Source organism: Mus pahari, chromosome 3 (assembly GCF_900095145.1).
Source record: "Mus pahari chromosome 3, PAHARI_EIJ_v1.1, whole genome shotgun sequence".
NCBI classification, from domain to species: Eukaryota; Metazoa; Chordata; class Mammalia; order Rodentia; family Muridae; genus Mus; species Mus pahari.
The window spans coordinates 69064038-69078536 of NC_034592.1; the positions used below are offsets into that span (position 1 = coordinate 69064038).

The following is a 14499-nucleotide window of genomic DNA, read 5'->3' on the forward strand; positions in this document are numbered from 1 at the left end:
GTAGCCCTGGCTGTCCTGGAACTCACTCTATAGACCAGGCTGGCCTCAAACTCAGAAATCTGCCTGCCTCTGCCTCTGCCTCTCAAGTGCTGGGATGGCCCAGCTTTTTTTTTTTTTTTTTAACTACAGGAATTTTTAATCAACTTCTGAAAAATAAATAAAACGGAAAAGTAAACTGTCACAGTGTCCCACAAAGGCCCCTGCTGAGTTGGGTGACACTCCTGGGGGGGAGTGGAACACACAGAGGGTAAAGGGAAGTCAGGTCACTGGGAAAAGCCCTTCAAAGGGATAGTGGGTCCCTGCCCCTAAGTGTCTCTTTTTGCTTTGATTGCCATCAGATGAACATGCCTCCTCCACTGTCCATTCCCCCATAGTGGCATTAGGGCTGTGCCACCACCTACCCAAAGTAGCAGTTTTCTCCTTATGAATTTGTTGAAAAACTAATAACTCTCTTTTCTGGAAGGATGATCCTTCTGCTAATCAATGTAGGTAAAACAGTAACCATGCAAAAGAGCAGCCATTCATTGTGTGCTTTTTAAAAGTATTTGGTTGAATAAAAATTAGTAGGTTCATTTGCATATCAAACGCCATACTTTTGGTTTAGTCTACAATATAAACACAAGCCCTGCAGCAAGACTACCCAGGCTGAAATTCTTGTCTTGGACTTTAAATTTAGCCACCTTTCTTTCTGCGTTTCATCTCAAACAGTGCTAACAGTTAACCATTCGTACCTCAGTAGATGTAATGAGTGAAATAGGGTGTGTAAAGTCCTTATGGAATTTACCAAGCACTTAAACTGGGCTTGGCCCATACTGTTAGGGCTAGTTTGACATAATAAAATAGTGAGCCGGGCGGTGGTGGTGCACGCCTTTAATCCCAGCACTCGGGAGGCAGAGGCAAGCGGATTTCTGAGTTCGAGGCCAGCCTTGTCTACAGAGTGAGTTCCAGGACAGCCAGGTCTATACAGAGAAACCCTGTCCCGAAAAAAAAAAAAAAAAAAAAACAGAAACAAACAAACAAAAAAACAAAAACAGAAGAAAAAAAAGTAAAATAGTGATTTTTCCGGAATCATTAAGGCATTCCCCCTAAAATTAGTACAGGACTTGAAGAGAAATTAAGGATTTCACCCACTAGGACTCCACGTCTGTCGATCTCCAAATGAAACTTTATTTCTTTACACTACTTCATATTGAAGGTGCTGCACTGCAACCCTGCCCCTCCAGAGGACAAGGCAGTAGCTCATAATTGATGCAGCCGCTCCGTGATTTCCCCAAGATGGTACTGTCCAGTACTAACTAGATCTAGAACTCTCTACACTAGGGGTCTATACAAGCGAGGTGATGAGGCAACACTCGCGGTGCCAATGAAGGACGAAGCCAAGCAAGTCGCAAGCGTCCCGCAAACGGAGGCGTCGCACGCCCTGCCTTTCCCAGTTCCCACGTCTCGTCCACGCCCCCTCCTGGCTCGGCGCAGCAGCCGGAGCGCACGCGCAGCTCTACTTCCGGGCGCCTCTCCTCGCGCCCCACAATGCATTGCGGCGCCGTGCTGTCGCAAAGGCCACATCCGGGCGGCGAATGAGCGAGTCGCTTTCCGTGCGCTGCGGCGGCGGCTGGGTCTTCCTGCTCCCGCCGAGCAGCCGGACGCCCCGACGGTAGCCATCTGCGTCGCAGTCGGCCCGGTGCTCCTCGCCTCCGCGATGCCCCCCAAGAAACAGGCTCAGGCCGGGGGCAGCAAGAAGGCGGAGCAGAAGAAGAAGGAGAAGATCATCGAGGTGCGTCCTCTCCCCCTCCCCCTCCCCGCCGCACCGGGCCGGGGCTCGCCGGGCTGCGGAGCGCCGCTCCCGGGGCCACGTGTCGGCGCCCGGCCGGGTGGGCCCCGGCTTAAGTGGCTCTCGCCGCCCCTCGTCGCTGGAGTGAGGCCGCTGCGCCCCCGCGCTCGCCGCGGCTCCACCCACGCGCCCGCCGCGCCCACTCGGCCGCCCAGTGACCCCCGGCCCGGCCTTTCGATGCTCACGACTTTCCGCGGCTCCTAGGGCTGTGCCTGAAGGAACGGGCTGAGCGGCGTTCTGGAAGGCTCCTCCTGGCTGACCTGACGCCTTGGGTTGGTTTTTGTCTTTATCGGGCAGTGAGAGGTAGCGCTGTTCATTTTCCAGAGCCAGCAGACTATTTATTACTTGTTTTTGTTTGTTTGTTTGTTTGTTTGTTTTGGTCCATCTGGAAACTTTGGTGTCAAGAACAGAGGTTTCCCGATAAGCGTGGCCCAGCGGTCTTGTACATAATGCTTCGTTCATATATGTAGTCTGAATTAAACGTGTAGGCTCTATCACAGTAACTCTGTTAAATTGGGAGCTCCCCGTTTACCCACACACACACACAGGAACGTCTTTTAATGCATTGAACTTGTAGGCATTCAGTGAGTGAGGCAAGGTGTTGGTGTTCTTAAATGTTCCTCAGGTTACAACGATTGTATACGTGAGTTTCCTTAAGATAGGTAACAAAATTTCACATTCGATGAAGGTATTTATTCCATACTAATCATATTTAAAAGTAAATGGTACCTCATAGACTTGGATGTAGTTGGAAGAAACCATGACTATTTTACAGCATAAAATATCTGAGTATAAAGTAACCTTTAGGTTCGTTCTTATTAAAATGCCAGAATGAAGCCGAGCGTGGTGGTGCACGCCTTTAATCCCAGCACCCGGGAGGCAGAAGCAGGCAGATTTCTTCTGAGTTCGAGGCCAGAGTGAGTTCCAGGACAGCCAGGGCTACACAGAGAAACCCTGTCTCAAAAAACAAAAAAAAAACCAAAGCACACACACACACAAAGCCAGAATGAATGTTTCGGTGTTTCGAAATGAGATGTTTGCTTGTGATCTTTTTTTTTTTTTTTCAACATTTGATTGTTACAGCCTTGAAAGATAGCAGTGAGAATTCCCCAGGGTTCCTTTTATACAAGCTAATGAGATTAATCTTTTGTCAGGTTGTATATAAAGTTGGTTGATTTAATTTAAATAAAATTAATGTGAACACATCTAATAATTTACTGGCTGTTGGAGTTCCGAAGTAAAACTGCCATAGCCTAACATCTGGAAGCAAAACAGCTGCCAAGCAGTGCTGGTCGTGTGTGCCTTTCACCTCAGTAGACAGTTCTCTGAGTTCCAGGACAGCCTGGTCTACAGAGTGGTCAGAGCACACAGAGAAACTCTTGTCCTAGGGAAAATAAAAGAAAGCAAAATAATTGTCACCTTTACATCTGAAGAAAAAAAATCAGGATTTGGGAGACTTAAATCTCTGGGAATGATAATCTGGTGGCAATTCAATGTTGTGCCAGCAGAGGACATTCAGAAATAGCATTTTACTTACAAACTACTGCCGGGCCTGGTGGCGCAGGCCTTTAATCCCAGCACTTGGGAGGCAGAGGCAGGCGGATTTCTGAGTTCGAGGCCAGCCTGGTCTACAGAGTGAGTTCCAGGACAGCCAGGGCTATACAGAGAAACACTGTCTCGAAAAACCAAAAAAAAAAAACTACTGAGGTTGAATAAATATAAAATAGACCACAAAACAGTAAAACTTCCATTCAAAAATAAATGTTACAAAACATTATAGAATATATTTCAGGCCACTTGGAGCTATAACCACTTTTAATTAATAAGACTAAAGGTTTTTTGTTTCATTAATTTTTGTCACCTGGCAATGGAGGTGAGTGTCACTCAGGAGGGCAGAGGCAGGCAGATCTCTGAATTCAAGGGTAGCCTGGCCTACAGAGTGAGTTTCAGGTCTCAGGCTGCACAGAGAAACCCTGTCTCGATTGAAAGACAACATCAGCAAAATTAAGTTATTTATAATAGTCTATTAACCCTAAAACTCATGCATATATTTTGTCTCCCTTCATCTCTAACAAGATTTTGTTGGTCTTCTGGGGGTTGTACCCAAGGTATCACATTCTAGGGGTGCATTCTACCACTGATCTGTGTACAGTCTTAGTCAAGAAGGGTTGGTTGGTTAGTTGGTTTCTTTAGTGGTTGCAATATTTTTGTTTTTGAAGTAAAGCAAACTCAGCTTTAGCTTTCATTAGTGAAGACATCTCCAAAGATACATTCATTAATGCTAACATGGTGGCGTACACCTTTAATCCTACTGGGGAGGCAGAAACAGGTAGATCCCTTAGAATTCTAGGCAAACCTGGTCTGCAAAGCAAGTTCCTGGACAGCCAGGGCTCTGTTACACAGAGAAACCATGTTTCAAAAAAGCAAAACAAATAAGATAAATGCATTTAAAGAAAGTACTGATTAAAATTATCCTAATACATGCAGTAATAGAATTATCCTAATACATACATGCAGCCTAGTTTGGTTTATTTTATAATTTCTCTAAAACCCTAGCATGTCTTGACCACTTTTGGAGCTATACAGTGAGTTTATATTGTGGCTTCTTAGTCAAATTTCATATAAAACAGAAACAAGAAAATTACTGTGTGTGTTTCCTATTCTTTTAAGCTGTCTGGGATATCATCGATTCACTATGAATATATATTTTCTTCTTGAAATGAATATATCACATAGTATTGTAAAGTTGAAGTTTTATTCTCCATTCACATATTGTTCCCAAACAGTATATAACATTTGTTTACTTACAGCCAGAATAATACTTTGAGATCAGCTTTGAGCAACAAATTCTGATCGTAGACTAAGCAGAGCCTGTAATCCCAGCTGAGGCACAAGGATTTCAAGTTTGTGGCCAGCATTGACTGCGTAGTGAACCTTGGGCACAGTACAAAATCCTGTCTTAAAGAACAAAAGAAAAATAAGTGTAATTCTTGACTTGTGTTTGGGTATGTGTTTGGATTTAGGGCAAGCAGATTCAAAAAAACTACGTCCTCTGAGGACATGCAGCTCTGAAGAATAGTAATCTAGACTGATGTAGACAGGACCCAGGATTGTAAAGAGAACAGAGAAACTGTTAGTTGCTGGTGAATTTCTTCTGAGGTACACAGTTGATTGCTTGAACCTAAATACTTGCAAAGTGTCTCTGTTTCATAAATAGCCAACAAAATATATTAGGTTGTCTCTTCAGAGACAGAACTGCTGAGTTATTGTGGTGTCAGTTTCTGCCTACCCTAGGGTCCCAAATAATAAAACCTACTTACCTTCGAACAACACCATCAGTGTTGGTTTTTTCCTGCTTCGTTTTCGATACCTTTAAGGAGCAGGAGCTGGCCTGTAAAAGGAGTAGGATTGCTTAAGGGCTAGAGGAGGAAAGAGGTCAGGGTTGTTAAGGCTGCAGTTGGGTGTGTGGAGACTAGGGACGCAGTCCTCTTACAGCCTCTTCTGAACTCCTTTTCATTCGGCTTCTGAATTCACCCACTGAAATATACCCCTTTTCTCTGTAACTTTTGAAACCTTATACATTCAATTATTTTGTCATTTCGGATTCACTCTAACCTCCCTTTCCTACCTGATACTTTCCCACTCCTAAACCTGTGCCAACTTGTAAAGTTTTTTCCCAAGCCCAGGGAAAGGCTTTATTGATAATTTAGGTTATAAACCATCCTACTTTTAAGATGTACTAGTGTTATTTCAGAATGTTCTGTTTAGAAGACTTTGTAATTGGGGGTGTAACTCAGTTAGAATGCATGCCTAGCACACATGAAGCCCCGTGTTACTCTACAGGACCACAGGAACTGGGTGGCTGTGGTAATGTTTCTGTAATTCTAGCACTTTGGAGATAGAAGCAAGGAAATCAGAAGTTCAAGGTCATCTTCAGCTACATATTCAGTTTAAGGACAACATAGGATCCATGTGGGGGGTGTAGAGGGGTTGTTTTTGGTAAACCTTTCTCATCTGAATGGCTCTGAAAAATACATAGGCTTTGGTGGTGGGAAGAGCTTAGATCAAATATGTTCAAAAAGGTCAATTTTAGTTGGCAGGTATTCAGCTAGAAAGTTTCTTAATATTGTGACGACAAAGGAAAAGCCATGTATAAATGATGCAAAGCTACTTTATTTGTCTCAGGTAAGTATTAGTACCTTTTATGCAACTGAGATATGATTACTGAACTGGCAATCAGGAAGCCAGAATTTAAACCCAGCAAGTAGAGCCCCAAGTCTTTGCTCTCAACCACTTTGTATAGTGCTTCACTGTTGTAAATCTTCTAATTCAGAAAGTTGAGGTTAGACTTACTTTTCCTATGGCACAGTTACCCAGCACAGTTATGTTCTTAAATAGAAGTTTGAAACATGTCAAAGTTTCTGTGCTCACAATTGGGAGAAATTAGTTGATTACATACTAAAGCAGTGAGATTAAACCTCAAAGCTTGCTGTGTTTTTTGTTTGTTGTTTTCCCTTTTCAGATCTGGAAGTTTATACCTCTCCTAGAAACTACTGTTGGAAATACTTTGCTCTCAAGCTGCCAGGACCCTGTGTGCAACCTCCACCCCCTTTTTTTCCTTGTTTAAATCTTTCTGTGTCCGTATCTGCTTGGTCTTTAGTCACGGTTTACTGCTTCGCTGTATTTGCATATAGGGCAAAGTACTTATTATAGATGCTGATGCACTTTGGTCATCTTGTTTTACCTTGAGTCTCCTTTTTCACTCCTGTAGCTCATTACTGTACAAAAAATGTAGAACATTTCATACTTGGTTGTAGCCCTTCCATCTGACATGTGAACCTTGACCATTTTACCTGGGAATTGGCTAGAATATTAAGCTTTTGTACAAACAGGGAATGTCATTCATAAAAAGCTTGATCCAGACAATTTCAGCTTGTAAATGTGTTTCCTTTTTTCATACTCATAAACTTTAGAATATACGTGTATAATTTGTAATACCATGCTAGGGTACTAAAACATGAGGCAGGCCTGGCAGTTGTGCATGCTTTCCATCCCAGTGTTTGGGAGGCAGAGGCAATTAGATCTCTTGACTTCAAGACCATCCTAGTCTACAGGCTGAGTTTCAGAAGTCAGAGCTACATAGAGCAACCCTGCCTCAAAAATATAGATAGATAGATAGATAGATAGATAGATAGATAGATAGATAGATAGATAATAAAAAGCCTAAGGCAGACATTTAGAAAAGTTAAGTCAATGGTAGTGAATGAAGCAGTATTTACCAGTGAATAGTAACCTTTAGAATCAACATCATTGAGCTTCTTACTGTTAAAAACATTGAAAGACAGTATTGAGTTTAAGATGCTTTAAGATTATGTTGTGTTGCATGGTTTCAGATAGTTCTTTTGATAGTTTATTTCAGACTAAATGCTTCTCAGAGGATCTCAAGTTTCATTCAAAATACTTTTTTGCCTCATGTGAAACCATTCATAAGCAAGAGAATGTACAAATTTTGTTTTGAGATTTGGAGCTATCTGTAATGTTGAGCTACATGTTAAGGTTGGCAGCTCATGGCTGAGTTGGTAACTGATTTGGAACAGCAGGCAGGACTGAGTGCTCTCTCTTGTGAAGTAAACTTGCTCTGTAGAATTCTGGAAACAAGGCAAGGAGATACTACACAGTGCAGAAAGTGAGAGGCTGAAAACTTGAGTAAAGATGTTAGAGTGGCTAATAGTTACTACCCACTTCCACTCTGTAAGGCAGCTCTACCACAACAGGTGTGTGTACTCATTAGAGGGATGGAGAGGGGTTCTCTTCTCAAACACTAGGCATGGCGGCTATGAGGAAAATGGTTAAAATGTGAGACTGAAACCCAGTGTCCTGTGGCATATGCTTATTGTAATCCAAATACTCAGGGAACTATGGCAAGAGAATTATGACAAGGCTACTATCCTGAGCTACATATTAAAACCTGCCCTTTACCTTATCCCTCCCCATCTCTCACACACACACACACACACACACACACACACACACACACACACAAAAGACCAAAATAGACCAGGGAGTGTCCACTACAGGATCTATGCAATAATCTTAAAAGATAACCGTCCACTACCTGTTCTCTTTCCCTGCCCCACAATCAGGCTTATTAATCCCCTAGCCAGATCCTTGCAGAGAAATGAAAGTAAATACATGAAATAGACTTCAGATAGCAGTATCACCCATTCATGCTGAGGCAAATCACACTGTATTGGTTTCTTTGGGTTGCTGTGACAAATTACCCAAAAACTAATACAAGGCTATTTATTTTCTCACCATTCTTGAAGATTGACATTTGAAATCTTAAGTGTCAACATGGTCATGTTTCCATTCTGAAGGCCACAAGGGAAGAAAGTCCTTGGCTTCTTCCTAGTTTCTGATGTCATCTAGTAAATCTTTGTATTCCTAAACTGGTGTTTGTGTTCATCCTCTGCTGTCTTTGCATTGCCTTTTCTCAATATGACCTTATTTGACCATTATATCCACAAAGACTTGTTTCCAAATAAAGTCCCACTTAAAGTTTGGTAGATATATAACATTACAGCCCCTAAAAATGTGCACACATCCTTACCTATCTGAAATACCTTCTACGGTCTTTTGTTCAGCGTACTTACCAAATATGAGGTAGAGAGCAAAGATCACCATAAGTGCTGATCACAAAATGAGAATCTCATAATTTAGCTTCCGGTGAGCAAATAAAACCCCAGATTTAACTAAAATACTGCTCCCCTGTTAAATTTGTTTTATTGTCTTAGAAACTAGTCGATAAGTTTGTGTGGCCATTATTGTACAGTATTCTGCAAAGTCTAGCAGTACCTCATCTTTCAGCATATGCTTTTAAGTGCATCCTGGGGTCAGTTGAGTTTTGAAAGTACATATATCCCCTATGCTAAAGGTTGTAAGATACCTTGTAATTAAAGACTAAGAATCTGGGGCTGGAGAGATGGCTCAGCAGTTAAGAGCACTGACTGCTCTTCTGAGGGCCCTGAGTTCAAATCCCAGCAACCACATGGTGGCTCACAACCATCCTTAATGAGGTCTGACCCCCTCCTCTGGAGTGTCCAAAGACAGTTACAGTGTACTTACATATATAATAAATAAATCTTTAAATAAAAAACAATTTGAGGTGGTCCAGTTACTGGTTTCAGACTGAGCATGAGCCTCTAGTCTCTCCTACCCCCCATATTTAAAAAAAAAAAAAAAAAAGACTAAGAATCTAGGATTTGGTGTTCAGCTCAGTAGTAGAGGGGTTACATCATATGCACATTGCCCTCCTCAGTTCTACTACGAGCACTGCAAAAGAAAAGTTGAGAGTGCTCTTCACATAGCGTTCTCCTCAACGTGTTTGACTATGGAACTACTTGTGCCAGTGTACCCCTTAACACAGGTCCCAAAGAGCTGATTCTGAAATACTGCGGATGAAAGCAGCATGGTGAGGTTTAATGGTGACAGGATGTTGATATTAAATTGTGAACAGTCCTAGATGATATTCATCTTGATACAGGCCTCTGCATCAGTTCCTGCCCCCCAGGATGATAGACTACATCTATAATAAGGTTAAATAAATCCATTTCTCCCAAATTGCTTTTGGTTACAGCAATACAAACCACAATGTATTATATATTTTTGTGGCATAAAGAATCTGTTCTTCCAGAGGACCTGGGTTCAGTTCCCAGCATCACATGGCAGCTCACAACTGTAACTCCAGTTCCAGGGGATCTGATACCCTCATCATAGACAGATAGGGAAAACCAGTGTACATAAAATAAAAATAACTCATTTTTGTAATGTATTTCAGGGAGACTAGGAGGAGAAGAGGGACGGGAAACAGGTCAGGATATAAAACAAAAGTTTTGGGGGCTGGCGAGATGGCTCAGCAGGTAAGAGCACTAACTGCTCTTCTGAAGGTCCTGAGTTCAAATCCCAGCATCCACATGGTGGCTAACAGCCACCCATAAGGAGATCTGACGCCCTCTTCTGACGCATCTGAAGACAGCTACAGTGTACTTATGTATAATAATAAATACATCTTTTAAAAAAAAAAAAACAAAGTTTTAAAATGAATATATTTTCTGGGGCTAGAGAGATGTATTAGGTTTCTCTAGAGTTACAGAATTTATGGATAGTCTCTATATAGTTAGGTAATTTGTTATGCTGGCTTACAGTCTGTAGTCCCAACTCCCCAGTTGTGGTCAGCTGTGAATGGGAAGTCCAAGGATCTAGTAGTTGCTCAGTCCCACAAAGCTAGTAGTTTCGGCTGATCTTCTGTAGAAGTAGATTCCAACAGATGTGCTGGCAAGTAAATGTGAGCGTCAAAGAAGAGCAAATCTTCCTTCCAACATCCTTATGTGAATCTCCAACAGAAGGTGTGACCCGGATGAAAGGTGTTTACCACCACACCTGGATCTGGGACTTCTTTTGTCCGGGGCTGAACTCAGAGATCTTGCCTTAGTCTCCTGGCATTACTCTTAACTCTCCTGTACTACCTTGCCCGGGCCTAAGCTTTTTCATAGCCGCTGTACCTAGAGATCTCCACGCCAAGACCTGGATCACAGGTGAGCCCTCCAATTCTGGATTGTAGTTCATTCCAGATATAATCAAGTTGACAACCGCAATAGCCATTACAGTTGACTTAGCATTTGAGAGTACTGGCTACACTTGCAAATAACCCTGGTTTGATTCCCAACACCTACATGTTAGCTCACAGCCATCTATAACTCCAATTCCAGGGCATCCACCATCCTTTTCTGGCCTCCATAGGCAGTGCGCACATGTGGCACACAGACTTAATGCAGACAAAACATGCATGCACATAATAACTTTTTTAAAAAAGACCTTTTTATCAATAAAATATAATTTTTACACATGATTGGAAAGATAGTAATACTAATTTACTAAGATTTGTGTATGTTGTGTCTTTTTTAGGACAAAACTTTTGGACTGAAGAATAAGAAAGGAGCAAAGCAACAGAAATTTATTAAGGCTGTCACTCATCAAGTGAAATTTGGTCAACAGAATCCACGTCAGGTAAAAATTTAAATTGCTGTATGTTCTGATAGAATTATAATAACATTTATTACAGATGAAGTACATTTTGAAGCAATATTACCCTGCTCTAAACTTCTTACATCTTAACCTTATATCTTACATAGCAGTACCTCTCAGACAGTTCTCCAAGCTATTTTGATATAACTCATTTTTTTAAATAATTGCATACTGTATTACAGTACACATATATTTTATTCCATTTTTTTTTTTAGAAGTAATCCCTTTGTTTCCAGCCTTTTAACACTAGAATACTTGTATAAATTATCTGCAGATGTCTTTTTTTTTAATGCACGGGGTGCACGTGCTAATGCACCACAGTGTTTGTAGTTCAGAGGACGACTTTCTCTTTCCACTTGTAGAATCCAGTAACTAAAGTGAATTCTTCAGGGTTGACAGGAAGTACCTTTCTTTCCTGAGCCATCTCTCTGACCCTGAACTTCTCACTTTAATACATTTGAACTTGTTCCATGGACTAATAGTTGACATCTTCATTTCCTGTGTGTACTAGAGGCTAAAGCTTTTTAGTGTTTCCCTGGATAATAAGTTTAAAGTCACCTTTCTTTGCTCTCCTCACTTCTCATGTGCTTGTTGTTAACTGAGTCTACACATCTGTGACTTGTCTGTCTGGATTATTGAGCTGCCCAAAATTATTGGTTGCCTTTTTCTTTTAAAAAAAAAAACAAAAACAAAAAAACAACTTTGTTATCATTGCAGATGATTTGCTCATTTCTATTTTGCTGTAAAATGTTTTTCAGAGGTTTTTTTTCTCCTTTGTAAATTGTAGGGTTTTTTTTATATTGACAGAAGAATGGTAAATATGCCTCACTTTTCACTGGATGTTACGTGTAATTGTCTTAGTTTCATTGCTTTTTTTTTTTCCTGATTGCTTCATTTTCAGTCTGAAGTTGCATATTGGTCCAGAATCATTTCACCACTGGACTGGAAGATAACTGCTGATATAGTAGGGCCTTTTCTGGACTGACTTCTCCCCCCCCCCCCCATGTGTGTATGTGTTCATTTTTATTTATTCTCCATGACATTATCACACAGATCTTTATTACAGGGACTGACCTAGATTTCTTCAGATTCTTCAGACTTTCATCCCATAAGGTTTAACAGATTAAGATTTTTTTTTTAATATTCTTCTTAAATTTCTCTTTTCCTTAATTCTTGGTAATACTCCTTGAACAGAAAAGTTTTCAAGTATATTTCTAACTATAGATTTTAGTCTCAGAATATCAACATAATATATCTATGAGATTATTCATCTCTTATCTAGAATCCATTGCTCTTCATTCTGTCTCTAAATCAGTCTCCTTTTTTGCATCACAAGTCTTTCTTAGAGCCAAAAACTAATGTTCTCTCAAAGTGCTAACTTTACCTTGTTTAGTAAGGTCTTCAGACTAAAGCAACTAAGGTTCAAAATTGTTATGTTTCTTTTTTAAAGAAAAGGTATGTTGTTGCTGGTGTAATTAGATCTAATAAGATGGTCATGTTTGTACTGAACAAGTACGGTTTTTAAAACAGTTGCTCCCTAAGCAATACAGTGTGTAATGAGTTACATAGCCTGAATTGTATTAGATACTGTAAGTGATACTCAACTGACCTTCCATGGATTTGGGCGGCAAGAAGAGTCCTATAGAATCACTATGCATAGGTACCCGGGAATAACTGTATGCTAAGCCTTGAAGGCAGCTAGACTTGTGTTGAATCCTGTCTTTCTCATTACCTGATTTTAAATTGTTCACTGATAATAGTTTTATTGTACAGTGGAAGGACAGTCCTCTCTTGTAGGATTCCTCTCCTTTTCTAGAGAACAAAGGTTCAAATCCTGAACCACTGAGCCATCTCTCTAGCCTCTTCCCAATTGATTTCTAACTATAAATATTTCAAGTGGTTTATGGGTCTTTGGTATATTCTTCTGGAAGGTACATATGAGGTGAGCCTAATCAGCAAAGGCTACTTTTATTTAGAAGAAAGGGGAATCATTTGCTGTTGTTTAAACACTTCCCCCTGTAGGTGAAGTCAGAGTTTGGGATGACCTAACTTTAGCATTTGTTCATTATTCTCCTGGGTGTGTTTTTTGTTTTTGTTTTTGTTTTTTAGTTTTTCAAGACAGGGTTTCTCTGTGCCGCCCTGGCTCCTGGATGTGTTTTGTTTTTACCCTTTCTGAGAACATTTTCTTCTGTGTTTCTTGAGCAGCCTCTGTTTCTTGAATTGATTATCTCAGCCTAGACCCCATCTAGTTGCAGTGGATTCAGTATCATGTCCGTTGCAGCTGCCTTTGAATAGCTCCACCCAGATGCTCTGTAAGCATTTCATGCTGGTATGTCCAAAACTGAGCTCATCTCCACCTCCTGCCCTGAAACCTGTTCCTCCTGTATTCCCAGTCTTTTTCAGCAACACTTACTATGTGTATGCTAATCCCAGGGTTCTCTTTCTCTTGGTTATGGCCAGAGTTCTTTAGTTCTGCTCCTAAAATGCTCTTTCCTTCTTGTTTCAAACACTACTTTGTTCTTGTTTCAAACACTAGTGTTTTCCTACCTATAATTGCAGGAGACTCCTTGCCTTTCTTCTTTGATTACTAGTGTATTTTCGGAGTTGCCACTCCCGTCTTTACAAACTGAAACCTGATCTGATTACTTACCTAGAACCCTAAGTTAGAGTTTTATCACCTGCTGGTAAAGTCTGAACTTGTCATTGATGTTCTCCTATCTTGGTGTTCTCTCCACCTTTGTCTTCACAGTGGCGGCAGGTTCTTTCTACAGTCCTTTTTTTGTTCCTCAGAAGAACTCCTCTATAAAGTTATCAGCTATATCTAATTTTCCACAGTCTTTGTCTTCAAAATACTATGTATATTGTATTATAATTGTATGTCTGTCTTCCCATATTATTCTGAACTTCCTTAAATAAGCATCATGTATTCTCTGTTCTCTTATAGGAGCTGAGTTATAAATGTTTACATAAATACAAATGCATTAATTATATTAGTTATGTAATTGTATTAGGTATGTAAAACATGTTACCTAGAACTATGAGTGAATTCTATCTTCTATTATCTACTGCACTGACAAAATTAGTGTTTTTCAACAAGGGCACTGTAGTTTGTGATGGTTACTAACCATTGTCATGTCACTGTACTTGTCAGGATATTTTCATTGGTGCCAAAATGCACTCATATTTCTGAAACATAGGTTTCTTTCTTTGGAAAAAATAACTTCAAATGAGAACTGTTTGCTAAATGCCAGAGTTACGTGTTTAATAAAATGCTTGTTGACATGAACTTTTTAAATCATGAGTTTTTGAATGTGCTTTAATTAGGTATGATACCTAGTTATAAGATAAAAAAAGTTTAACCACAATACCTAATGTGTAAGCCACTTAATGTAGAGACTGTATACATAAAAATATGCAGATGTTTTTAGGTTAGTAATTACTGTATAGTGAAAACAGTTTGCAATCAGATTTATATTTTTAACTTGGAAATGTAGGTAGCACAAAGTGAAGCTGAAAAGAAATTGAAGAAAGATGACAAGAAGAAAGAACTACAAGAGCTAAATGAGTTGTTCAAACCTGTAGTTGCT

At 40.3% G+C, this 14499-nt stretch overlaps 1 protein-coding gene across 1 annotated transcript in view; it reads left to right on the forward strand.

The window, feature by feature from the left end:
* The first annotated feature begins 1530 nt into the window (after positions 1–1530).
* Positions 1531–14499, forward strand: part of Zc3h15 (zinc finger CCCH-type containing 15) — an 18481-nt gene continuing 5512 nt past the window's right edge. The window contains exons 1-3 of the mRNA XM_029535742.1: positions 1531–1771; positions 10793–10894; positions 14407–14493. Of these exons, the coding sequence (XP_029391602.1) occupies positions 1697–1771; positions 10793–10894; positions 14407–14493 (264 nt within the window). The 5' untranslated portion in view covers positions 1531–1696. The remainder of the gene's footprint in view (positions 1772–10792; positions 10895–14406; positions 14494–14499) is intronic.